The sequence below is a fragment of the Lacerta agilis genome, chromosome Z, assembly GCF_009819535.1.
Source record: "Lacerta agilis isolate rLacAgi1 chromosome Z, rLacAgi1.pri, whole genome shotgun sequence".
NCBI classification, from domain to species: Eukaryota; Metazoa; Chordata; class Lepidosauria; order Squamata; family Lacertidae; genus Lacerta; species Lacerta agilis.
The window spans coordinates 38,165,619-38,192,520 of record NC_046331.1 but is presented as its reverse complement, the minus strand read 5'-3'; the positions used below and the strand labels follow the sequence as shown (position 1 = coordinate 38,192,520).

Genomic DNA, 26,902 nt, shown 5'->3' with positions numbered 1-26,902 from the left:
GCGCACTGTGGGTGGTGGCAGGCATGGACCAGAGCCTGCCACCTGAGATGGTAGCCTTATCAATGGGCCTCAGTGAGTGCCCAAACATGCCGACTCCTGATACTGGCCCTATGTGGCTCCTTCTTCCCCGAGTAGAGTTTCTAGGCCCCCATGTGCAGGCAATCGTGCATGGGAAAGAGCAACTTAATTCTGCCACTCTATCCAACATAAGAACACAACACAAGGAAATGACTCCAAAAATTGCTCTGGAAGTGTACAGATCAAACTTTGGAGTCATCTCTCTCCTGGGTGCAACCCAGATCTTATCTACAAATGCAAAATGTAACCTTGGTTCTCCTTCATCTTCGTTCAGCTCATCGGCTTCTTCCTCACTTCCACTGTATTCATATTCTGTTTCATCTGAAAGAAGAAGGAAAACCAAATCCAGCTAGGAAACTTGACTGCTTTGTGTTTTACAATCTGCCCCCACATTTATTGCAACGAACGCTGGAAACTGTCAAACATTTTAAACATACGAGCAGCCTGACATTCACTTGTTTTCTGCTTAAATGCAATATTATCTGATTGTTGATCTTACTGATCTGTAATGATGATGAAGTCTTGTAAATGCCTAATTGCCTAATCAATCTTTTACTAATATGTATATGTAGCTAGAGTCAGCTCTCAGTGAAGTCCTACTTCAGTTTTAAAAAAACAACAACCACAGCTTCACACACAAGCTATTTCAGGTTCACAGCTAAAAACGCAGTATGTGAATGCTTTGAATGCAACCATCACATTTGCAAAACTGTCTATCAGGCCGTGTGCTAATCAGGGAGCCAGAGCTGACTGAGGCTGCCTTCTGAATGTACATTCAGGGGCAAACCCAAGCTGGTCAAAGCATTATGTGTTGGTCAAAGCATAATGTGTGAAGGTAAAGCTGGGACAGAATCCTGTCTGAAATCCCAGAGAGCTGCTTCCAGTCAGTGCAGACATTACTAAGCTAGATGGACTAATGATATTCTCAGTATAAGGCCGCTTCTTATGTTCCTATGTTCTCTTCCATGCAAAATTTTGCTTAGGTTAACAGGGAGGAAGCTGGCAGCAATGTATTTATTCAATTAATTAATTTCATGAAATTGACACACCTCTTGATTGCAAAAAGCCTCAAAGCGTTTTCCAAAAGATAAATCAGTAAAGTCAAGAAAAAATTAAAGCCCCGCTTTAAAACATACAAAAGCTAAAATAATAAAACAAATAAAAATTACCCCAAGTTCCTAAGCACCTGGGTAGGCTTGTCAAAACAGGAATGTTTTTAGTAGGCTTGATCTCAAGAGGCAGGGAGTTCCAAAGTACCACACTAAAAATATCGTTTTAACAAATCTGGAACAGGTATTATGTAGTCCCTGCAGCAGTGCCAATTCTCCCAACTGAAGTGGTTGAATTGGCACTGGTTCGCTAAGGCGATCTCAAACTGGTCCCAGGTTATTAAGCTTTAGTCCTTACCTTTCTCTCCCTTCTTCTTCCTGGTCCTATCTAGATGATCTTTTAGCAAGATGCGCACCTGTCGTTCATTCTGCATGTCTCTGATAAAGGAATGTTTAAGCAGGGTATCTGTTGCTGGGCGATGCACATAATTCTTAACCAAACAGGTGTCCACAAAGTTCAGAAATTTCTTTGACCTAAAAACACAACAACTTAAAATACTTCTTTTCACTCGGCACTTCTCCTTTGCAATTCCTCAAACAGTTTAGCAGAATATCTCAGCAAGTCTAAACTACTGCAAGGCACTCTATGCGGGGTTGCCCTTGAGACTGTCCAGAAGCTGCAGCTAGCGCAAAATGCAGCAACTGGACTATTCTAGCGTATCTCCCATCATGTGTGCATTACACGGCTCCTAAAGGAGCTGCATTGGCAGCCCATAAGCTGCTGGGCTAATTTTAAGGCTTTGGTTTTGACCTACAAAGTCCTAAACAGTTTGGGACCAGGATCCCTAAATAAGAACTCCCCCCACCCCTTACTGGCTAGCACTATTGCAATCAACTGATGAGGCCCTCTTGGTTGTGCTGCAACTTTTGGAAGTTCAGTTGGCGGCAATCAAAAGGTGCCCCTATCATGGAGCCATCTCACTTCTGAGCTTAGGCATGCACCTCAGATTGGTGTCTGCTACTACATTCCATGTTACCTGCTCAGGAGATGTCAGGGATTGACCTTGGTGCCTTCTGCATGCAAAGGGTCATCTACACTGGCAGTCCTGTACTATACCCCTGAGTCACTCGCTTGCACTGCTTTAATGTAAATCACGTTTGCACAGAGGCCATTGCAACAACGGACAAAACTTCCAGTGCAGATAAGAGCTTGGAAGGAATCAATATGATCACAGTATCTGGGATGCATAGAAAGCTTTCAATAGTCTGAATCGAAACAGCTGCCAAGATTGTGATCCAAGCCAGCATATCAATGACTACTAGCCATGATGGCTATACAATACCTCTACTATCAGAGGCAATATGTTGATGATGGAAACCACAGGTGGGCAGAGTGCTGTTGCGCTCATGTCCACAGTGCAGGTTGGTCCCTGTGAAAACAGGATGCTGGACTAGATGGACCATTGGCCTGATTCAGCAGGCCCTTCTTATGTTCTTAACAAGTTAGCATTTATTGCCATTTAAGGGAAGCCTCTTACCATTTTCTGGATTTCAGTTTTGGAGGAGGGTTCCTTGGAATGAGAAACAGAGCCCTCATGGGATGCATGTCACACAATGCTGCAAGAAGAAGAGGAAGAACAAGCACACATATGCAATCTGTTAAAATGGATACCTCCAGCCTGGCTCTCCCAATCCTGCCATCATTTTTGATTGCATTGCGTGCTTGATGAGAACATGTGAACAGACTTTGCTGAAAAGCACTGGGTTGGATCCAGACTTAATTGTACTTGCAACAGCACAAATGAGATTTAGGTTAGTCATGACTCACAAGTCCCATTGATTTCAATGGGCCTGCTTTAGGTATGACTAAGTGTGATCTATTGTGTACAAGGCAATCTGAAAATGCTATCTATGTTGTTCTAACTGTGATGTCACCTTCAGACAAATGCAAGTTAACAAACAGCACACAACATTTCATGAGCAACTCGCATGCCTTAACTAGCCATTGATGGCAGCAAGATGAATTTATAAATTGGCTCCACGTATAAGGCTTGAGTTTCTGATTGTGTGACGTGATGTGAAAATTGTCACTGTGGTGCTTGATCCATGTTGTCCCAAGTCTTCACTTCAAGTGATGAACATGCATATGTGAGCCAGCCCTTCCTCTTGCTACATGCTTGGCTCTTCTATCAAGCCAAATGCATTTCCAGTTCTAACTTTCTGCATTTTACTCCATTGGTTGGAGTCTTGTTATTTTGTAAGATTCTCTGTACAGTGGTGCCCCGCTAGACGAAAATAATTCGTCCCGCGAAAATTTTCGTCTAGCGGGGTTTTCGTCTTGCGGAGCGGCAATGGGAGCCGCGCTCCGCAAAACGAAAAAAAAAAGACGAAATTTTTTCGTCTTGCGAGGCAGCCCCATAGACTTTTTCGTCTAGCGGGGCAGCCTCCCGCTAGACGAATGCTTTCGTCTAGCGAGTTTTTCGTCTAGCGAAGCATTCGTCTAGCGGGGTACCACTGTATCATTTATCATGGAAAACCACAGCCTTCACAGCTCCAGGAGGGGTGGGAGGGAGAATGGGATTTGTGGAACAGGCAAGTATGTTGCCAGGGGTGGGTTTAGGGCTGTGTGCTGGGCTTTGGAAAGGAGGTGTGGGGCTCTAACAGGGGTTTAGAGTCCTTCTGTCTCCTTCCCAAATCCTAGTTAGCACTTTCCCAGCTTGAGGAAGGAGGTGGGAGGGCTCTAGGACCCTGCCAGAGCCTTTGTGCCTCTTTCCAAAGCCAGACACCTCTTTACCCACCTTTGGGATGGCAGTGTTAGGGCTGCTGGTGGGAGGGAGGAGTTTTGGCCTTGCATAGGGTGCCATAGTACCCTAGTCCACCACTGATGTTGCATTGGTTTTCCATCACACAATGGCTTCAAAAGGGTTGGGTGGAAATTGGCTGCATGAATGAATAGCAAAGAGTTTCTTGCTTTGAGCAACAGTGCTGCTGCTGCTGCTGCTGTGTGTGTGTGTGTGTGTGTGTGTGTGTTTACCTCTAGTTACAAATAAATCTATTATTCGGTTTAGTAACCACAAGGACAATTTACTGGAGGCTATGCAAACTTGGAAATACACATATTCAGCCAATGTTCTACATTCAACAAGGGCACTGACATTAAGATGGAACATGTTATAGAAGGCAAAACAAAACTAAACTTACGAGGAGCCCCTTCAGCCATCTCGATAGCTGTGATTCCCAGTGACCACAAGTCACTCTAAAGGAAAACAGACAATGCATAAATATAAAGAGACAGTAGAGAGCAGGTTGGCACCACTTAGGGCCTACCACATTGAATGCAACTCAAACATTGCATAGGGATTGCAAATGTGCCGATTACACTTTCTCTTTTTCTCATTTTTCGAATCTTAAATTAAATTAACCATATTTACACATCAGTTTGCATTTTTTAAAGGTCCTCGTGAAAATTCATCAGCATTTTAGTGCAAATTTCTTCTAATAAATACATTTATGAATGCAATTTTGCCTGATATGCACATTTTTGCAGAGCAATTTTTCCTAATACAATGCATCTATCTATGTTATTTTCATTCATGTATGCACACTCTGCTTTAGTGCATCCATTTTTGTACACTTCACCTTTCTGGGGAACTGCACTGCAAATTTCAGAGAAGTGCAAATTCCAAAGGATGGCTGTGCTTTGGCTTCTGAATTGTTTCAGAAAGTGCAAATTAGGTGGGATCAACTTTAAGTGTAAACTAAATCAATCCTCTCCCATACCTACCAATGTATGAGTATAAAGGTAAAGGTAAAGGGACCCCTGATCATTAGGTCCAGTCATGGATGACTCTGGGGTTGTGGCGCTCATCTTGCTTTACTGGCTGAGGGAGCCGGCGTACAGCTTCTGGGTCATGTGGCTAGCATGACTTAGCCGCTTCTGGCGAACCAGAGCAGCGCACGGAAACGCTGTGAGCGGTACCTATTTATCTACTTGCACTTTGACGTGTTTTCGAACTGCTAGGTTGGCAGGAGCAGGGACCAAACAACGGGAGCTCACCCCGTCGCAGGGATTCAAACTGCCGACCTTCTGATCGGCAAGCCCTAGGCTCTGTGGTTTAGACCACAGCGCCACCTGCGTCCCTATGTATGAGTATAGGGATAGGTAAAAAAAATAAAAATATTGTCCAGTAGCATCTTAGAGACCAACTAAGTTTGTTTTGGGTATAAGCTTTCATGTGCATGCAAGGTGTTCAATCCCTTTAAGCCAACTTTCACTGGCAATTAGAGTTAACCCCAGACAGAGTGTTTAATTAAGGAACAATAAAAATAAATTCTCAGGTAAACTGAAATCTCTGATGAACAGGATCAGAGTTACTAATTTCCTAAACCCATTCCCACCCAAGCAAACCACTTTCATCCTCTCCCAGTTGTCAACTGTCTTAAAATGTTATACTCCAAGGGCTCTTCTCCTTCCTTTTCTCTCTCATCCAAACTCAGTCTATTACAGAAACAAAACACCTGCTTATTCTGTTCATTGACCAAGGTTTTAAGTGAGAGCAAAGTGACTGAAGAGGAATCAGAACTGAGCAAGAAAACAGAGGGAGAAAACGACAGTGAAGGTGTGATGTGGTCAAAACAAAAAACAGGGAGCTGACTTTAGATACAGAAGGGATGCTGTGGAAGAAATAGCAGTGGTCTGGAAGGCAGTGTAGGGGACAAAGGAGGGCTGGATACAGAAGGCAATATTTATGAGGTGGAAGACTGTTGTGGTGCAGATCACAGTGGTTGATTTCAAGAAGTGGAGGGAAAAAAACAAACATCTTTGTTTCCAGAGCAAAGAAAAAAGTGAGAACAAAGCATGTTTTGGCCAAGTGCTTGGAGAGGAGGTGGGCAGGAGGTCAGCCAGCAGCAACAGGACTTACTCTGTAGTCATATGTTGACTCTGGGTTTTCATCACAAGCAATGACCTCAGGTGCCATCCAGTAGGGGGTCCCAATGAATGTGTTCCTTCTGCCAATTGTCCTGTCTAGTTGGGCACTCACTCCAAAATCCACTGCAAAAGCCAAGCAGGCACAAGCAATGAAGCAAGCGAGGGGTGCGTGGAACCACACAGCTGGTTGCAAAAAAAGCAGAGCACAACCACAGGGAAGGGCCCTCATATGCTCTTGGTGACGTGCAGCTGAATTGCATGAACTGAATCCAGTCAAAACATTGTGCTTGAGGTGATGAGGAGGGATAAAATGCTTAGTTGATCAAGCAATTACATTGTGTCACGTCCAATGTACTGCTAAGTTAAAAGTCATTCAGCGATATACTTGTTCTGCTGGTGAAATGTTTTGCACTAGCGAAACACCGTTGCACAACCAACCTAAGCAGGTTGCTGGTAACTTTGTTGTGCAATAGATTGCACAATATGTTGCACCAGTTTCTGATAGTGCAGCTATTGCAATGCAGCTATTGCATTGGATTCTGCTCTTGCACAACAATAAAACCTGCGTTAGCTGAAAATGAACATTGGATATAGCCCATTCAATTGAGACTGATTAAAAACTTGGTCCAAGTGAATCAGGAAGGTGTTGTTGTTTTTTAAAAAAAAATGTTAATGCTTTTTAGAAATGTAAGTACTTATAACTCCACATTCTAAGAAGAGGCATTCTCTTAGTCAGGAGGGAATCACTTTTCAAATACCCTCTTAGAATGGACATTCCTAGTTCTTCATCACACAGGAATGAAGGATGCTTCTTGCATGTTTTTGAAGGGTGAGAATGCCTCTTCAAATGCCCTCCTTTGAAGAGGCATTCTTCTTTTGCACATGAGGGAGTGTCTCTTTAGAGATGGTGCCTGCTGTGCATATAGGCATCATTGTGAAAAGTGCTATGCATATAGGCATCATTGTGAAAAGTAAAAATGCATTTCCCCCCTTCAAAACTAATGCTTTTCTAGCCCACACACTTATGTATATATAATAGATCTAATTAATCAGTTAAGAAGGACAGACAATGGCTGAATATATGCAGATATAGGCTTCATTTAGATGTAATGGAAAGCCATTGCTTCCCACTATGGCAAGAAACAATGGCAAGCCTTAAGCTAATGCATTCCCTCTCTCCTGATTTGTACTATCAAGAAAGAAGAGCTTCTGATTTTAAGTTAACCACAGTTCCCTGTAATGTGCAAACTTGGGGAACTACGGCTTGCTTAAAGTTCGAGAGCAAGTCAGGATTAGAAACCATGGTGTGATCCTGGCTTGTTCTCACTAGCTATAATTAAATCAAACAGTTCTTTGATTTAGGACATCACAAGGAACTGTGGCTTGGTTAAAACTGTAAATGGATGCTTTCAATCTCCTCACAGGCACAAACAAGGCAGCGAGGGAAGCATGTAAGCTGAAGGTTCGCTACGTGTGTGTGTGTGTGTGTACAAAATAAAGTGAAAAAAGAAGAACCAAGTTCATTATGTGCTAATTTATACACGATTCTTATAAATGCTAATACATATATGATTATTAATAACTTACTGTATTCTGTATAAACTTCTTCCAAATATAAATATATTTATCTATACAAAATCTGAGGCTACAAGCAATCCATTCGTATGTTGCAAGTGCCACCACGTATTATTCTCACCATGGGAAGCCATGGGTTCCTGTTGTCTCTGAGCTGAGCCCATGCAACATGCACTCCATCCGAGCTAAGACTAAATATTCTATCTGTGGTGTTTGAGCTGCTTTGATCATCCGTGCTGCCTACAACACTTGATACTGCGGGTGTCAAATTATTGTCAAACTGTCAAATTATGTCGTCAAATTATGGGCATGCATATGTAAGCAAACCCTGAGGACAAAGGTTCAACTACTCCTTAAATCACTCTTCAAACTCCATCTCTATTCTCACTGAAGGAGCTACAGGTGATTTTCTTCACTTGATGAGAAAGCTTAACTATATGCTTCCAAGTGTGTATTACAAAGAAAGAAAGAAAAATTAAAGGGAAAGGTGCCGCCGGCACCCCCCCCCCCAAAATAATTCTCAATAATTCTGTATCTTTGTGACAAGGGATGGATGGATCTGCATCTTTCCAGGACACAGCCATTTTGCTGGCATTCATTCACAAATCCATTCTGCCCCGTTTTTCTTAGTTAATCTTATATTCACAAATTTCAATGAGTGGATATGCAAAGTCACATTTATATATGTATTTTATTTCAATGTATGCATTTCTTAATGTATGCACCTTAGCGCTTTTAAAAAGGCTTTTCGAGCTGAGAACTACACCACAGAATTCAGACGTGTGTCTGGGGGCTGTGGATCAAAATTCACAAATGTGAAATCCCTCAAGTGTCCCTATTTGCAACACTACAGTTACCTCTGAAGCATCGCTACTCGTTGTGCGTTGTAGTGGCAGGGGATGCATTCAGTAGCACATAACAGTCCCCATCAAAAAAAGACAAGGAACACATACCTAGCTTCACCTCAGCATTTTCTGTCAGGAGCACATTCTGCCCTTTAATGTCTCGGTGGATAACATGATGAGCATGTAAGTGTGCTAATCCCTGGAAGATAAAACAAAAACAAAAACACTCTGAGCTATCTTGCCCCTTCCTGCTTCTATTCAAACTAGATAACAAAAGCTCGTATCTTGGGTGAGGAAATGACCTCTCCCACTGCCTCATTCATTCATCATCTAAATATAATCATCTGGGGTGGATAGTGGGTGGGAGGTCCTTGTAATAGAGAACATATTGCAGCGCAGTTGACTGTATGGTGACTTGCCCAATAGTGTTGACATTGTGTGCTGTCTAGATAGGCTAAGGATAAGGACCTAAAAACATAAAAGAAGAGCCCTGCTGGATCAATCCAAGGCCCATTTAGTCCAGCATCTTGTTCTCACAGTGTCCAGCGCCAGATGCTCTGATGGGAAGCCCACAATCCTCAGCAAGAGGACCAATAACTCAGGGAGATGACAGCATCCATGGCACGTGGTGGCACCAATTACGTTGAAAAATACAGATTCTAGAAGCAAAATTTAGGTTGCTAGGTAAGATGTTGCAGTTCTCTGAGGTTTAATTTTAAGAAAGGGTGCTACCTCCATGCATGGGGCCAACTGCTCTTCTAACATACTGTCTGGCTTCTGCCTCCCCTCCTCACAGACTGCCATTCCATTGCCACAGAGCAAGCTCACTGGGCTACATGGAATCCCTGCATTCTCCTCTCTTTCCTACTTCTGAAAACATCAGAATTCCCCTGGAAGTGTTGCTGATAACTTCCTCATTTTCCAGTAGCTCCATAGGCGAAGTCATCATAGCACAGCTCTTGAGTTCACACTTAGTACGTATGATGGTGTCAGATGCATGCCATCCCAAGTCTGACTCAAACAAAGACCAATGTTTGCTTCTGTATTTCGTGGAGGTGACTCCTACCCTGAGAACCTCTCTGCATATATATGCAATCCAGTCTTCTTTGAAAGAGTTTCCTTTTGTCTTCTTCACCAAATCTGTCACAGAACCAGCTCCACAATATTCCATCACCAGCTGCGGGAGATCAAAAGCACAGTTATTTATGGCTGAAAAGAAGAAATTTAAGTAACAGGTACATTATTATTATTTAACTGGCTGCAGTTAGATGCAACATTTTATTTATTTATTTTTAAAGAAACTTTAAATTTAATTTAGAGCAATTTGCTTAAGGTTTGACCAGTGACAATTGGTTTACCTGCTGTGGCTTCAATACTGTATGCTGTTGGATTTTGTGGTTTTATCCTGTTTTTACTATTTTCTCATATGATGCCCAGAGAGCAATAGCTACTGAGTGTCTAATACATTTAGGAAATAAACAATCACTGCCCCTGGGAGACAAACTGTGGTTTGGGCATGCCATCTGAACTGAGTGCATGTTAGTTTCCTGTGCATGTATGGCTGAATAATTACTGTGCTCCTAGCACTTGCCAAGCAAATCTAATGGCTGGCAAAAGGGTGAGGAGACCACTATGTTGTTATTCCATATGCCATCTCAAATAATGAATGGGCTAGATCTGCTTTTGAAAGTGACTCTTCAAGGATGGAAGAAGAGCATCTTGAAGCTCCTGTTAATACTAGAATTTGACCAGTTCTTAATTTTGGGGTGTCATCCACTTGGTCTTTGGATATCACTTTTGTTTTGCCACAGGTACCAATCAAGCACACAAAACAAACCCTGAAAACCAATTGGCAATTATTTTCAGCACATTTACCAGGTTTTTTTTTATTATCAGCAGCAATTTTTTTTTTACCATGCCTTTTAGCCACAAGAGCTCCCAGAGTGACTTGTCTAATATCAGTTAAAAGGAACACACACAAGCCAGTTCCTGCTTGCAATCTACAAAACACAACACATAAAGAAGAAAGGATGAGGAGGGAAGAGGAAAACACGTATTCAGACCCCAGTTTGTAAAAGCTACATAGCAGTTCTTATAAAGACCATCTGGAATGGAAAATGTTCAGAGAGAAGAGGAGGAACCAAATGAAGCTGGTCTCTCAGCCAAGCTGATGGTGGGGTCTTGCTTTCCATCTGCCTGAAGAAATGGCTGCTGCTAGATGACAGCTGAGGATGGAAAGAGCCAGATGGAGCTGGCGTCTTGGGAGAGCCATTGAAATTGCCTTGCCTCTCTCTCTACTACAGCCTGATGGAATGGCTGCTGGTCAACGATATTAAAAACAAACATACTCATGCAGACACACACTGCATTAAGTTGCTAATGTTCCCATTGTTCCCATCTTGCCTGTAATAACCTTTTAAAATATGTATATATAACTAAAGCACCTTCTAATGCCACAGTCAACATTTGCATCTATTAGATTCCTTTGCTCTGGTCACAACTGCTAATTTCATGGACAACTGTGCAAAACGGCAATTACAGTGGCCATCAGTCGGCTTCCAGATGGTCGATAACCATGACCGATCTCCCTATGCAGCCACAAAGTTACAGGCATGGAGAAGACCTGAAGGCCAATGAGTCCCATGTTTTGCACTAATGTATGATCCTCCCTAACAAAATATTAGCCCATGTCTCCCAGATACTAAACTGCAGGCAGGATAAGCCAAAAAGGTTCCTGATCTGTGCACTGGTGTCCCTTGTGAATAGAGGAAAAAGGGAAGTGTTTGCCTTCCCAGGACAAGCATGGTCCATCCACTCCTCATTCTCCTTTCCTTCCTTCTGACCTAGATTAGTTATAAGCAGTAGCAGAAATTGTGGAGTGCCTCTGCTCACCTGTGACTGCTGCTTGGCCACATTGCTGCTGCTTGCTGGGAGGTGGAAAGGAAAGGTGAGCCAATGGGGAGGTTGGTGCAGTGCAAGCCAGTGTGGCGTAATGGTTAGAGTGCTGGAATAGGACCCGGGAGAGCAGGGTTCAATCCTGTACTCAAACAATGAAGCTCCGCTGGGTGACCTTGGGCCAGTCACCATCTCTGAACCTAACCTACCTCACAGGGTTGTTGTAAGGGTGAAATGGGGGGGGGAGCCATGCACAACACCTTGAGTTCCTTTGAAGATAAAGGTGATATATAAATGCAATAAATAGAAATAATAATAATAATAGGATAACAGTCCCCACTTAGAAGGCTTGTTGAGAGAGGAAAGTCTTCAATAGGTGCCAAAAATAATAGAAATGATTCCTGTAATGAGTGTTTCAAATGGTAGGTGCCACCACACTAAAGGCCTGATTCTCATTTCATGCGTAACAGACTTCCTGATAAGATGATATTTGTAGAGTGCAATGAGTAGCTGGGTATGTAAAGGAATTTTCAGAAATTCTTCTACACCCTACTAACTGGTCCCAGTAGTGGAAGCTTCTACCAGTGCAATGGAAGGGGGAGGGAATTGTTCTGAAATGCTTGCCCTGACAGAATGTTGGGGAAAGTGTGACACTGAATTCCCCCCCTAGTTCAGGAAGCAAGGAATGAAGAGGGGAAAGGGAGAGAGAAAAAGAGAGAATATAAAGGAGTTGAATGGGGGGAAACCTCTGTTCCCTAAATGGGCACTGAGACTAACTGATAAAACAGGGACCTTTAAAGATGCACGAAGAGTAAACTGGGTACCTACCCACAGCTGGTCATCCTGACCCACAGGACTTTTCTTTACAAATGCTCCATAATATGTTGCAATGTTCCTGTGATGGGAATATTTCTTCAACATGTTTATTTCCAGTTTGATTTCTTCTTCTTCATCCTGGGGCAAAAAGAAGGGTGGGGAGATTACAGGGGCATCAATATACAGAGAGAGTTCTCAGAAGCCTGACCTGAGCCCAGTGAAGAAAGACTACTCAAGGCAGTGTTTGTGGAACTCACTGCCACAAGCTTGGAGAGCTTTAAAATGAGACTGGACAAGTGCTTGGCAAACAGGTCCACCAACTGCTAAGTTGCACATGACGTTAAATGCACTACTTCCATATGTCATGATGCTGATGGAAATTGCTCCCCAATGCAATGAAGATCAAAGCACCCAGAATTTGCTTAGGTAGTATCTGGCCTGTAAACAACAGCAGGACCAGTCCAAGGCATTTTGCTGTCTGAGGGAGAGCACCAAATAGCATCTTACACCTCACATATCATGGTGGTACATATTGCCCAAGGCTAGCCAAGTTACTCTGTAACCTTGAAGCAGAAAATCCTACAAGCACCTCCCCACCTCCATGGCAGTAAAAAAATACTAAGCTCTTTCCAATGCTGGTCCTTCTCAAATTACACCCATTAATGGATATGCCTCACTTAGGTTCATTAATCTGAACTGTATGCTCTCTGCTCTTTCAGAGTCAGTTTCCTGAGGCCACTGCCTCATTTTGCCCTACAGCAGAGCCGGCTTTGAACAAACTGTTGTTCAAAGCAGCTCTGACATGCGAAGGAGATGTTGCTTGCTTGACGTGTGTTATTTCTTGGGTTGATGTTTACATTCAGAAACCAATCTGAAACCCACCCAGACCTAAGGTGCAAAGCACACGCCTTTAACCTCAAAAGAAAGACATTCACATTACAGTATGGCCAACTTCATTTCTGATTACCTCCTCTATAAGTAATATTATTAGTATATATTTATTCATTCCCCTGACAGGGTCACAAGGCATCTTAGAGATAAAGTAAGACAGCTAAAAACAGACAAGAAACCCCCAAATCATCAAAAAAGAATAAACATACCTATCTATCTATCTATCTATCTATCTATCTATAACATGACAACATTAACTGGCAACATTAACTCCGCCATGTGGAAATCCCTTGCAGACGATCACAGTCCCTGGAGACAGTCAAGTTATGTATCCATAGCAGTGACCAGAGGAGGAATGATCACTGGGAGGCGCACAGAGAGAAGAAGCACCATGGAGCATCTGCAACAGCACAACCAGACACCTTCATCTGCCCCAGCTGCAACAAAACATGTCTCACCCGTATTGGCCTCAAAAACTACAGCAGGTGCTGTAACTCTCCAAAGGCTTGACTTTACCCCCAAAGGTGCATTCTTCCATTTTGTGTTGAACCAAAGGTGAACTGTTTTGGAAGCTCTGCAAACATCATCTTGGTAGTCAATAAAACCCCACAATTAAATGGTAGCTGTTGTAGCAATGAGCTCATATATGTTTATATTTGCTTACTTTGATACAGGTTAATTGACTTGCTTTGAAGTTATCCTTATCTGGGGGCTTGGGGTGCTGGGCTCTGATCCCAGAACAGGGAACAATCTGCAAGATTTGGGTATTTGCCACTTATGCCCTCATCTGGTCAGGTGCTGCTTTGTTTTTTAAAGAACTTATAAATGATTGCTTGGGTGTGGACAAGCTATCTCCTTACTGCAGTAAAAAAAAAAAAAATCCTTCCAGTAGCACCTTAGAGACCAACTAAGTTTGTTCTTGGTATGAACTTTCGTGTGCATGCACACTACTTCAGATAGACTGAAACGGAAGTCACCAGACACTTATATATAGTTGAGAGAGTGGGGAGAGGTATTACTCAGAAGGGTGGTGGGAATGGGGGATTGGCTGATAGGTGTGCAGTGTCCTTCTGTAAACCTGGCAGGGTGATTTGCTGTAAGTCTACACCAGGGGTCAGCAAACTTTTTCAGCAGGGAGCAGGTCCACTGTCCCTCAGACCTTGTGCGGGGCCGGACTATATTTTGGGGGGGGGGGAAATATGAACAAATTCCTATGCCCCACAAATAACCCAGAGATGCATTTTAAATAAAAGGACACATTCTACTCATGTAAAAGCACACTGATTCCCGGACCGTCCGTGGGCCGCATTTAGAAGGCGATTGGGCGGCATCCGTCCCCCGGGCCTTAGTTTGGGACCCCCTGGTCTACACCTTTCTTAAATAAATGGCATTTTTGAGATTTTTTTTTGTATCCCTGCACCCAACCTCTCCCATAAGCCTTCCTTTGGGCCTGCAGCTCAGAACATATTGTTTCCTGAGACAGACAGATGCCAACTCAGAATATACTGTTAAAAAATATAATTACCACAAAAACAGCACAGCACCAGACCCCTCATTAAAAGCACATACCCTCCAACATTTCTCCATTGAAAATAGGGGAAGTCCTATTCCATAATGATAATTTTACTATTTATACCCCACACATCTTGCTGGGTTGCCCTAGCCATTCTGGGCAGCTTCCAACATACATAAAAACATAAGTAAACATTAAACAATTATTATTATTTTTTTAAAAAAATCTCTATAGGGGATTGTCTTCAGACAGCTCAGAGGTGAGATAACTCCATACCCTCCAATATTTCTCCAATGAAAATAGGGACGTCTTAAGGAAAAGTGGAACATTCCAGGATCAAATCAGAAACTGGGATGGTTTCTCTAAACCAGGGACGTCCCTGGAAAATAGGAACACTTGGAGGATCTGAAAGCAGTCAGTTCTTAAAACCATGTTGGAACAAGAAGGTCTTAACCTGACAGCAGGACAGCAATGAGGGAGCCAGTCTAGCTTCTCTAGGGAGGGCGTTGCAAAGTCTGAGAGCAGCCATCGAGAAGGCCTTCTCCACAACATGGCTGTGTGTGGCGGAACTGAGAGGAGGGCCTCCCCTGAAGGTATCAGAACCTGGGCAGGTGCATATGAGGGAATATGCAAGGGAAGTTGTATAGGGCTTTATAGGTCATAAATGGCACTTTGAATTGTGCTCAGAAACAGACAGGTAGCCAGCCAGTAGAGCTGTTGTAACAAGGAAGCTGCATGTTCGCAAAGTTGAAGTTCCCAAGCACTTTTCAAAGGTATTACAAAGCATTACAAATCTTCCCCCAATTTTTCGAGAAGCAAAAGCTGTGCTTCGCATCCACCAAAAACTCACTAGGTGGGCTGGATTTAGATTTGGAAGAAGGCTACCCAACAACCACCTGGAGCACAAGGCTCAGAGAGGTACCCACCTGTCACAGGCTATCAGCTTAGCTTTCTGCAAAATAGTACAAAGCAGCTGATCTTCACTTGCAAACCTGGCACCAATTCACTACGAAGCCATTGCTGTGTTAACGTTCTTGTAAAAAAGGGGGGGGCATGAAAATCTACCACTGATTCAACAGATAATGTGGCTGATCCTACTTAGACCCATGATTGCACATTTATATGGAAGGGATAAACTGTGCATGCAAATTGTGCATCAGGGTTGTGAAATGGACTACACTAGCAGCATTAAAATGCTCCCCCCCCCAAAAAAAGACACCTATATGAAGCTATTTGGAGGCAGGCCATAGTTCCCTCTTGCTCAGTATTGTTTACACCAGGAGTCAGCAATCTTGGGTCTCCAGATACTGCTAGACTTCAACGCCTAACACCCCTATCCTTCATTGCCAGAGTGGTCAAGGGTGGTGGGATGTGTGGCCCAATAACATCTGATGACCCAAGATTGAGGAAGGGTGTTCCACAACATGTAGCAGCTGCTTTTCCATCCCTACATGGAGTTGCTGGAAACTAAACCTGGGGTCTTTCACATGGAAAGCGTGTACTGAACAACTGAGCTATTGTGCCTCTGTTATCTCAAACGCAACCTCCAACTACACTTTAGGGCTACCAATCTTGGGTATCTTACAGAGTCGCTCTTATTGACATAATAAAAATAAAAAGCAGGCACCTTCAATCTTTTCAGGCCCCAGATCCATTTAGGGTCCAAATACGCCTTTAAAGAGCCATCTCTTAATCTTCTACCATATATTTGCATGGTGGGAGTGCTCCTGTTGCAACCCACCTTGAATCAGGCTATGATCCACTGGTGGGTCCCAGCCCATCAGTTGAATAGCAGCCTTGAAATCCACTGTGTGAAATGTGAAGTATTATGATTAGTTTGCAGTACTTATATGGCATTATGAATGGAGGGACACAAAGGAATAAGAGCCGAATGAACTAGAGTGTCTGGCAGCTGCCCTCGTTATATCCGTTTCCCCTCAAAAAGAAGAATGCAACCGAGACTTTGATCTTGTCGAAAAAGCGCCCTGCCCAGTTAATTCTGTCAGATAACAGGAAGTGCGGCTGCTGGGGAGATGCTTGCAAAAACCACACTGATTCTCATATCCAATGCAGCAGGCTGAAAGTTCCCAGGCCCCTCCCAAAAGCTTGACACTGAAGCAACTCTTCCTGACAGATGGGCAAATCGTCCCAGGGTGATCACCACAGCATCCTGCTGCCTGAGCAGTTTACAATGAAGTGGCTCAAGATCAAAGCTTAAAAATGAAGGGGGACCCAGAGCCACTAAGCTGCCAGAGTCCTTCAAACTGAGCAAACTACACTTTGCAGCCACTTTAAAAGCCGAGGGTGCCCCCCCCCAAAACCCTTTTCAATGGCAGCACCTCAGTGACAGAGCCTTGTACCCAGAAGGTCCCAGGTGTTGATCTGGGCCCTGCTAGGCATGCAGTGTGCATCACACTCAGCAGTTGTGGTATGTTTTGTGCACACAGAAGAACAGCCGTGATGGATCGAAACGGATGACGCTGTGCAATGTCTGTCTTCCCTGTACAAGCCGATCAGGCCCCAGTTTGCATTTCTGCTGCTTTTGATAATGGCTCACAGAGACCTTGGCATTATGATTAGAAAAGCAGCCGTGTCACCTAATCAAGAGTGAGAGCATAACATGTTTTGGCAAACCAATGCAAAAGGTCCCTGAGCAGGGAACCACTGATGCAGCGGGGGTCCCAATTGGTCAGATTTCTCCCTCCCAGGTCAATTATGGTGATTCATAGTTCATGTTTTATTCCTTTAAAAAAAAAAGACTTCAGTACAAAGCCTTTGACAGCTACCACCAGTCAGAGAAGCCAACACTGGGTCAACCATCTAGCTGGTAGCAGGGAGCCCAACGTAACCACTCAGATTTGTAGTCCTGCCACACCAATTTGCAAGCTGGGCGGCAGCAAACAAAAGCTGTCCCCCCCCCACCTCTTTCCTCTTTTAAACAACTGGTGGGGTGGGGAATCGAAAGATGTATTTGCATCAACAACTTGTGGGTTGCCAGCCTGTCTACAGTGGCCTAGATTTCACAGAGCAAACGGCTGGTATATCCAGGGGGCAGTGATGTTATGAAAACGCAGCAGGGGCTGCAGTGAACCAACAGGAAATCTTCTATTTGCTATCTCTGGAAACAGATAATCACCCAGAAATAAGTAGGAAGAGGCTCCATTGCTTCATTATTATAGACCAGAAAAATATACACAACTAAGCATCATCTATTGCCATGCCCCAATTGCAGAAGCATGATTGAAAACGGGACCAGCTGCCTATATAACCATCCTCAGTTGCCTTTGGAAAAGGGATGTGTGGTGCAAAGAACTGTATTTATACAAGCAGATCATTTTCTGCCATAAAGAAGCCATAATTTTAACACTCAGGGATGGGTCCCTTATAACGCCCCTCTTGTAACTTGTAGTACTGTATTAACCAGCAAACTCCTAACAGCTCTAAGTTCTCCGGGCAGTTAAAATGTAGAAAAAATGGGTATGCTAGAGTTATAAGCATGCATATAAATGCATATATTTGTGAAAATGGCACACAGAGATGCATTATATTAGGAAAAGATTGCTTTGAAGAAATGTATAAAAATGAATATATTAGGAGAAACTTAAACTAAAATCTTAGGAATTTTTTTTATGAAAACTTAAAAACAAGCCAGCCAGCCAGTAAGTCAACAAACCAACCAACCAACCAACAAACAAACAAACCCATAAGCTGATGAAACTTGGAGAGCTTAATTTAAGGCTGGAAAACCAAGGCTGGAGGAACCATGAGAAACTGAAATTGCCAGATGTTGCCATCCCTAACCAACCTTCCATTCCATTTCTTCTTAAAGCTAGAGCAGGGGTCCCGAAACTAAGGCCAAGGGGCCAGATCCGGCCCAACCGCCTTCTAAATGCGGCCCGCGGACGGTCCGGGAATCAGCGTTTTTACATGAGTAGAATGTGTGCTTTTATTTAAAATACATCTCTGGGTGTATTTTCCAAAGTATAGTCTGGCCCCCCACAAGGTCTGAGGGACAGTGGACCCTGCTGAAAAAGTTTGCTGACCCCTGAGCTAGAGTGTAACAGAAAGCTGGAAACTGCTTATTTTCTATAGAACCCCCTCACCACTTCCAGAAAAGCCTGGTGATCTCTCTGCTCACCTCTGTCACATTCATAACCTTGATTGCTGCAAGCTGCCCAGTCTTCACATGGCGACCCTGGGAAGGCGATAAGAACACAATACAGGCAAATAAGCACACAATGCTGGCATAATTATGCAGATTAATGACCTGTGTAAGCCACTGAATCAAAGCACCAGTTTTTCAGCAGACACAATTTTAAAACTGCTCAGCTGAGCGAAAGTCATTTGTACAGCATCTGACAGTGAACATAAAAACTCCTAGGATGATAGTCCATGATGTGGCTAGCAGAAGCTGAAAGTGAGGATTTGAAACCCTCACCCTACACCTGCCTACGTCCTGTCCTTTGGGTGATACTGAAAGAAGATTGGACAGATTTCTGGAGGTAAAGGCCGTCAATGGGTACCAGCCATGATGCCTATGATCTGCCTCCATAATCAGAGGCAGTTATGCTTCTGAATGACAGCTGCTGGAAACCACTGAAGGGGAGAGCTGCTGTTGCAATCAGGTCTTGCTTACATGAGCTGGGTTCAAGGTTGTTGTATTGATTTATAAAGCCCTGACAACTTGGGTCCAGGATACCTCAGGGATTGCCTGAAACCTTATATTTCAGCGCGATCACTGAGTTCATTTGCAGGAGCCCCAAATTGGCAAGGCTCATTTGACAACATTGAGAAATCAAGCTTTTAGTGTCATTGGCCCAGCCCTGTGGAACTCACTGCCAATAGACATTCAGTGGGCACCTTCTTAAAAGCCTGCTGAAAACGTTTCTATTCCTCCAGGACTATGCAGCTAGTTAAGAATGCATTCCCCACAATGGATCTATTGATGTTTGTTTTTAATTTCCTTTTAACTAGTTTTTAACCTTTTATGATTTCACTGTCTGGTTTCATGCTTTTATATTGTTGTAAACAGCTGTGATATATTTTTCATGAATCTATATATATATATAAATGTTCCCATTGCGTGCGCGTCCAGCCGTACCTTGCTCCGTAACCGCTGGACCAAATCACATCAAATTTAGGACAAAGCGTAACATAACCATGGGGGAAGGATATAGCATAATTAAAAAATTTTTAAAACACACCTGTCATGCCTAAAATATAGAATAAAGGCCAAAAAAATGGTGCGCCTATTATACCTCACCAGCAAAAGGAATGAAGACTCCAACAGCATCCAATAGAAAGGCGGATTGCCTGCTGACGTCATCAGACCTGGCCAGAGCAACAATGCCTTTGCCCTCACCTAAAATGGCTGCCACAGCTTTGCATGTGCCAAGAAAAACAAACAAGGAGCAGGAGGCATGCCTGAGAGGTCACACTGAGTAAGACCAGCTCTGAGGGGATTGTGTCGCTGGGGTGCGTGATTTTGGGACTGGGTAATTTTGGGACTGGGGTAGGGGAGAATGCTCTTTTAAGGCTCCAGTGCCCTAACCTAAAATGGCTGCCACAGCTTCGCATGTAAAATGCATCTCTGGGTTATTTGTGGGGCATAGGAATTAGTTCATTCCCCCCCCCCCAATATAGTCCGGCCTACCACATGGTCTGAGGGAAAGTGGACCGGCCCACGGCTGAAAAAGGTTGCTGACTCCTGCTGTAAAGGGACAGGAAAGAACGAAAACAGGAACTTCTAGAATACTCTTGGGGTCAGGAGAATTTTAAAAAGAAAAAAGAAAAAACCCCACAGCAATGCGAAAGCCGGGGGGGGGGAGACAGAGAGGTGCCAGGCAAGAGTTCAACAGGAGAAGCTGTGGGGAGGAAGGCGAAAGTGGAGGGGAGACAGAGAGGTGCCAGACAAGAGTTCAATGGGAGAAGCTGTGGGGAGGAAGGCTAAAACAGGGGGGAGGGAGACAGAGAGGTGCCAGGCAAGAGTTCAACGGGAGAAGCTGTGGGGAGGAAGGCTAAAACGGGGGAAAGACAAACAGGAGGCAGGCGGAAGTTCAACGGGAGAAGCTGTGGGGAGGCAAGCGAAAATGGGAAATATGGAGAGGAGGCAGGTGGGAGTTCAACAGGATAAGCTGTGGGGAGGCATGCACTTTCTCTTTTACATCTTCCTTTGCCATTTCACAAAATGAGCCACAGCAACACGTGGCCGGGTCAGCTAGTATATTTATAAAAAATAAAAATACAGCCTTCCCTACCCACCCCACCCCTTTGCTCCCATAATAATGGTCTCTTTGTCATGCCTTCAAAGCAGTATTTCTAGAACCACCTCTAAGTCAGGGTAGCAGACAATGCTCTGATTGGCAGATTGTTCAGATAAGTAAGGAGTCAGTGAAAAACCAGTATACTCCAAATTCTAAGAACTCAGGGAACTGTCTGATACCAGGTCAATTTACTTTGTCCATCTAGCGCAGTGTTGTCTGTTCTGACAGGCAGCAGCTGTCGAGGGCACGAGAGTCTATGTCTGTTGGAAGCTGCAGTACAGCATTATCTTTACGACCCTGGGTCCCCAACGATGGCAAAGATGGAATATCAGGTCCAAGTAAATACGGCATCCCACATGCAGACAGGCCACGCAGAACAAGCTTCTATTGACAGTGAGACTGGATTCCAAAACCCAGAAAGGGCTCAGCACCCTGACAACACCACCAAAGCTTCTGTCTGATTTTGGGTGCTAACGCCCTCCATGCCCCATTCCTCATTGTAATGCTTTGGAGAGGCTTCCTAGGGGTTGCAGAGAGAAAGAGGAGATAGGAAACACGAATCTCCTTACACACACATACTGGTACTTATCAATGTGGCTGTCTGTAGCAGAGCCACTCCTACCATTGGGCTAAGTGAGTTGACTGCCTCAGTCAGCAGATGCTGGGGCGGAGTGCATGGCAGTAGACCCCTTGCTATTTTCAAGTTCCCATGACCTGTCCTAGCCACCCTAAACTAGACTGCTACTTCAGGTGCAGGAGAAGATGCTAACACTTCACCAGTGCTGTGTAAGGACACATCAACACCATAGATTTAAAGCACTAAGGTACCATTTTGAAGAACGCGGGTGGCGCTGTGGGTTAAACCACAGAGCCTAGGGCTTGCTGATCAGAAGGTCGGTGGTTCGAATCCCCGCGACGGGGTGAGCTCCCATTGCTCAGCCCTTGCTCCTGCCCACCTAGCAGTTCGAAAGCACGTCAAAGTGGAAGTAGATAAATAGGTACTGCTCCAGTGGGAAGGTAAACGGTGTTTCCGTGCACTGCTCTGGTTCACCAGAAGCGGCTTAGTCATGCTGGCCACATGACTGGAAGCTGTACGCCGGCTCCCTCGGCCAGTAACGCGAGATGAGCGCCACAACACCAGAGTAGGACATGACTGGACCTAATGGTCAGGAGTCCCTTTACCTTTACCATTTTGAAAGTCATGGGAACTGCCACTTCTAAGGGTGATTAGAGTAGTTAGATGCCTCTCAGAACTACAATTCACAGCACCCCTAGCAAACTACAGTTGCCATGGGTTTTTTTTTTTTTTGAGGGGGGTGGAGGGCCATGACTTTTAAAGTGGTATAACAGTGATTTCAATGTGAGGTGTGCATGTGACCAGAGATTCAACTGCCATCCTGTATGTATGACTTCTGTATGTAGAATGGAAAGTGGACAGCACCATACTTTTGCCCCAGGCAGCAAACTGCAGGTTTGTAGGGTTGGTTGCTGTCTGAGACAGAGGAGTCTGTTCTTATTTTGTAACCAGCCAATGCCACTCACCTCCACATTGCTTCCTACTACAGCTCCTGCTTCTTTATGGAAAGCCATTGTTTGCAAATGTTTCCAGGCATTGAAAACTTCACAGTATAGTACGAAGCCCTTCTAGACAGGCTGGCACCCTCATTTAAAGCCCAAACTTTCCCTGGCTACTTTCCCTGGAACTTGAAATGGTTAATATTCTTTTTCTTTGAACACACACACACAGAGACACACACACACACACACACACACCAGGCTTCCATTGTAATAAATGGCCCATTTCTCAAGGATCACACCGTTTTAAACCTAGAGCAAATGATTCACATAGCCCATTGTGACAGCTGGGTTGGGGGGGGGGAATCCATCACTCCGTGGCAGTTAATTAGCAAGGATCTTTCACCATAAAGTACCCAGATGAGTCCTTGATGGGTTTATGCAGTTCTGATGAAAGACTGTCCCTTTTGTTTTAATCACCTCCTAAGAGAGCCTGGGAAGGAGGGAGAGGGAGAAAGAGATAGAGATATGCTGCTATTATAAACTCCCAATGGCAGGCTCCTATTGTTCGTGTGTTCTTTGTTTTCTTGATTCAGCATATTCTAATCAGAACAGAGAGATTGTGTTCATACCATCACTTCATGGATGCAAAGCACAGGTAAAGTTTGTAATTCTAACAGGTGGCCTCAGCTCAGTGATGTTCTGCCAGGGTTCAATCCCTGGCAGATCCAGGTAGGACTCGGGAAAACTCCCCATCTGGCATCCTGGAGAGCTGCTGCCAGCCAGTGTGGACAATACTCAGTGTTCAAAATTCTCATTGTTCGGGGCGCATTTTGTGACAGGGAATTTCATTAGCACGAACAGTTTCTGAGCTCTGGGAACAGTAGGCCTACCCCACCTAAGATTTCAGATTAAAACTGCAGAGTGGAAGGAAAGAAGGAGCTATTTCTGCCTCCCCGCTTCCAGCTATTCTCCGAAGGCTTGAGAAGCGACCCTCTTATGAATATTAGGGGAGTGGGCAGGGCAAGGATTAGACCATATTGAACATAGTATTTCAGCTCCACTTCATTCATTTTCAGCTTTGTATTCTTGTTATAAAAAAGCATGCTTAGACAATCCATTGTTGCACCCATAACCCAGGTTTAAGGTGCCATTTAGCTCCTAGCTTTCATATCTCAGTTTCTAACACTAACAGTACTGAGCTAGATGGACCAGTGGTCTGACAATTATAAGGCTGCTTCCTATATTCATAATCTTAAAGGACCCCTGGACGGTTAAGTCCAGTCAAAGGCAGTCATAGGGTGCGGTGCTCATCTCGCTTCAGGCCGAGAGAGACAGCGTTTGTCCACAGACAGCTTTCCGGGTCATGTGGCCAGCAGGACTAAATCACTTCTGGCGCAACAGAACACTGTGACGGAAACCAGAGCGCACAGAAACGCTGTTTACCTTCCCATCACAGTGATACCTATTTATCTACTTGCACTGGCATGCTTTCGAACTACTAGGTTGGCAGGAGCTGGGACAGAGCAACGGGAGCTCACTCTGTCATGGGGATTTGAACCGCCAGCCTTCCAATCGGCAAGCCCAAGAGGCTCAGTGGTTTAGACCACAGTGCCATCCGCATTCCTTCATAATCTTACTATGCTATTACTATAGAACTGAGTGATACATAACAGACATTGTAAATCATGAACTGTGGAGAGACTGAAAATGTCAGCCTCAAAACTGTAAGAAGCCAAGGTTTGACACAGTTGTATCCCAAAGAGATAATCTGGTTTAAATTTAGCAATTGAGCCCAGCAAAGCTCAGGCTGCTAAAAACTGTTTCATAGCAGATTCTGGCCTGCTTCACAACAATTAACATGAGTCACCCATCCTACAAGTCAACTAGGGCTGCTTTTCTTACATTGCCATCGTGTCAGAAGCACGTCAGTATTCAGAACTTTACAGGTTTGTGAAGACTGAGTGCATTTAGGCAAGGCAGGAACAGATGCTGCATGGAAAAAATTGGGAAGGGGTGTAAAAAAAATGACTTTGTCAGGAGTACACAGTAGGGTAAGCAACCAAACCCGAAGAAGAGGAAACCTACCACCAAGCTCGGCTAAGTATTAAGAATGCCATGACATTTTAATAGGACACAGGAAGGAATTCTCCCCAACTATGATTTTGGTTTCCCCACACACACTGTATGAGACAGTACAAATGACCACAACTGAAGATGGAAAGAGTTGACAGAGAAGACTTATACCATGAAATTAGAGGAATTGCTTTTGGTGATGCCGTATCCGCCTCCCCCAACAATGGACAGAGGAACCACAAAACTTGTTTTGCATTAGGTGTTGCAGTTTGCATCTTTGTATAAAGAGGGACTACCAGGTGGCCTAGTGCCATGAAATACAGTGGTACCTTGGGTTAAGTACTTAAATTCATTCCGGAGATCCGTTCTTAACCTGAAACTGTTGTTAACCTGAAGCACCACTTTAGCTAATGGGGCCTCCTGCTGCCGCTGCACCGCCAGAGCACAATTTCTGTTCTTGTCCTGAAGCAAAGTTCTTAAACTGAAGCGTTATTTCTGGGTTAGAGGAGTTTGTAACCTGAAGCGTATGTAACCCGAGGTACCACTGTATTCCCCTGAATGCTAAATTCCCTCCTTCTCTCTCTCTCCCCGCCCCCTCTCTCTCACATACATTTTAACATTGAGGGATTACATCACATTTCACTCTAACATATTAAAATAGCCAGCATTTCCCAAATAAGAAGACTCCGGTTTCCAAGGCAGCAACAATCCAGACAAACACTGGCTTGTGAGGGCTTTCCTCTTGTCTCTTGTGCTTGCCTGAGGATGTTTAACCTTAAAGAAAGGGGTGCTGGATGCTCTAGGGCAGTGTTTTTCAACCTTTTTTGGGCAAAGGCACACTTGTTTCATGAAAAAAATCACAAGGCACACCATCATTAGAAAATGTTAAAAAATTTAACTCTGTGCCTATATTGACTATATATAAAGTAATTCTCTTGAATTTTTCATTTTTTCCCACGGCACACCAGGCAACATCTCGCGGCACACTAGTGTGCCGCGGAACAGTGGTTGAAAAACACTGCTCTAGGGGCAGGAAGACCACATTCCTTTAAGGGCAACTTTCCAGGGGCCACATCATGCCAGTAGTGGGTGGGGGCAGAGGCAAAAGTGGGTGGAGCAATCAATGCAAATTTTATCAGGATACACCAGGCTGATTTCTTCACACACACACCCTCCTTCTTGGGATGGCTGCATTTGCCCCCTGGTCTGCCATTCCCTAATCTTGCCCTATGGGAAGAGGACAGTCCCAGCTAAAAGGGAAGCCTGGCCATGAAGCTACGTGCCTAGCAGTGCATTCTGGCACAGAGGAGAGACCTGTGGGGAAGGTGGCAATCCCTGTGCTGCACTTTCTGTGTGTGAGATGGATAACTTGTATTGACCTTTGGTGAAGTTTAAGCAGCTTAACAACGTCCAGGGCTGCAACATCTGGGCCCCAAAGCATTTCCTTCCATTGTAGAAGTGGAAATGCAGAATGTGTCCTTTGCTTAAGGTTTCTTGAAAAGAGAGGGGGGGATGGGGACCACGAGCAGAAGGAAGTATGAAGAGGAAGCAGTGGGATGAATAGAATATTCAAAACATCACCAGCACCAAAATGCACATAATGACACTTTGCATGGGGTGGAAGTGGGGGGCAACCTCTATTATGTGCTTGCTGCCATCTGTCAATATATTTGACTTAGTGTTTCAGTTTTAAAGGGCTGTTTTTTAAAAGGCTGAAGAGAGGCTGTTAAATGGCCACACCCACTAAAATCAGCGGTGTTTTAATTCTGATAATGATTAAATAGGGCCAGCCCATGACATTTCGCTGTCTCCGATGGAAAACCCATCTATAAACTGAATGTGGAGGAGCATAACCCAGTTGGAAGTTCTCCCAAACAAGCTCTTTTGAAACGGTCCTGGCACAAAGCTTGTAATTCCACTGCCCCACTAAAGCTAAGCAGCAGCAGGGCTTATCCACACCATAAATTTAAAGCCTTTTCAAAGCACTTGGCTTTCCCAAGGGAATCCTGGGAGCTGTAGTTTGCTAGGAATTGTAACTCTCTTTATAATGCAGTAATAGACCCAAACAAGTAAACTACAAAACAAAACAAAACAAAACAAAACAAAACAAAACAAAAATCCTTCCAGTAGCACCTTAGAGACCAACTAGGTTTGTTCTTGGTATGAGCTTTCGTGTGCATGCACACTTCTTCAGGTAAACTACAGTTACTGGGATTCTTTGGGGGAGACCATGTACTTCAAAAGTGTGTTTAATGTGCTTTAAAGATATGATCAAGGCGTTTAGAAACCAAGTCTTATGAGGAACGATTAAGGGAGTTGGGTATGTTTAGCCTGACATAAAGGAGATATCTGAGCAGAGGGCTGTCACATGGAGGATGGAGCAAGCTTGTTTTCTCCTGCCCCAGAGGCTTCAAGTTACAAGAAAGGAGATTCTGACTAAACATCAGTAAGAACTT

At 44.1% G+C, this 26,902-nt stretch overlaps 1 protein-coding gene across 3 annotated transcripts in view; it reads right to left on the bottom strand.

Annotated features, from left to right (window-relative positions):
* The window catches only part of NRK (Nik related kinase), a 111,884-nt gene that overhangs the window by 66,069 nt on the left and 18,913 nt on the right, over positions 1–26,902 (bottom strand). The window contains exons 3-11 of one of the 3 annotated variants that reach the window (XM_033137425.1): positions 18,731–18,787; positions 12,201–12,326; positions 9,544–9,654; positions 8,586–8,676; positions 6,050–6,180; positions 4,329–4,383; positions 2,666–2,744; positions 1,486–1,661; positions 327–399 (exon numbers count right to left, since the gene is read on the bottom strand). In XM_033137425.1, coding sequence (XP_032993316.1) covers positions 327–399; positions 1,486–1,661; positions 2,666–2,744; positions 4,329–4,383; positions 6,050–6,180; positions 8,586–8,676; positions 9,544–9,654; positions 12,201–12,326; positions 18,731–18,787 — 899 coding nt within the window. Of the gene's footprint in view, positions 1–326; positions 400–1,485; positions 1,662–2,665; positions 2,745–4,328; positions 4,384–6,049; positions 6,181–8,585; positions 8,677–9,543; positions 9,655–12,200; positions 12,327–18,730; positions 18,788–26,902 lie in introns of those variants that run through there. The other 2 variants (XM_033137427.1, XM_033137428.1) reach the window with 2 other exon arrangements.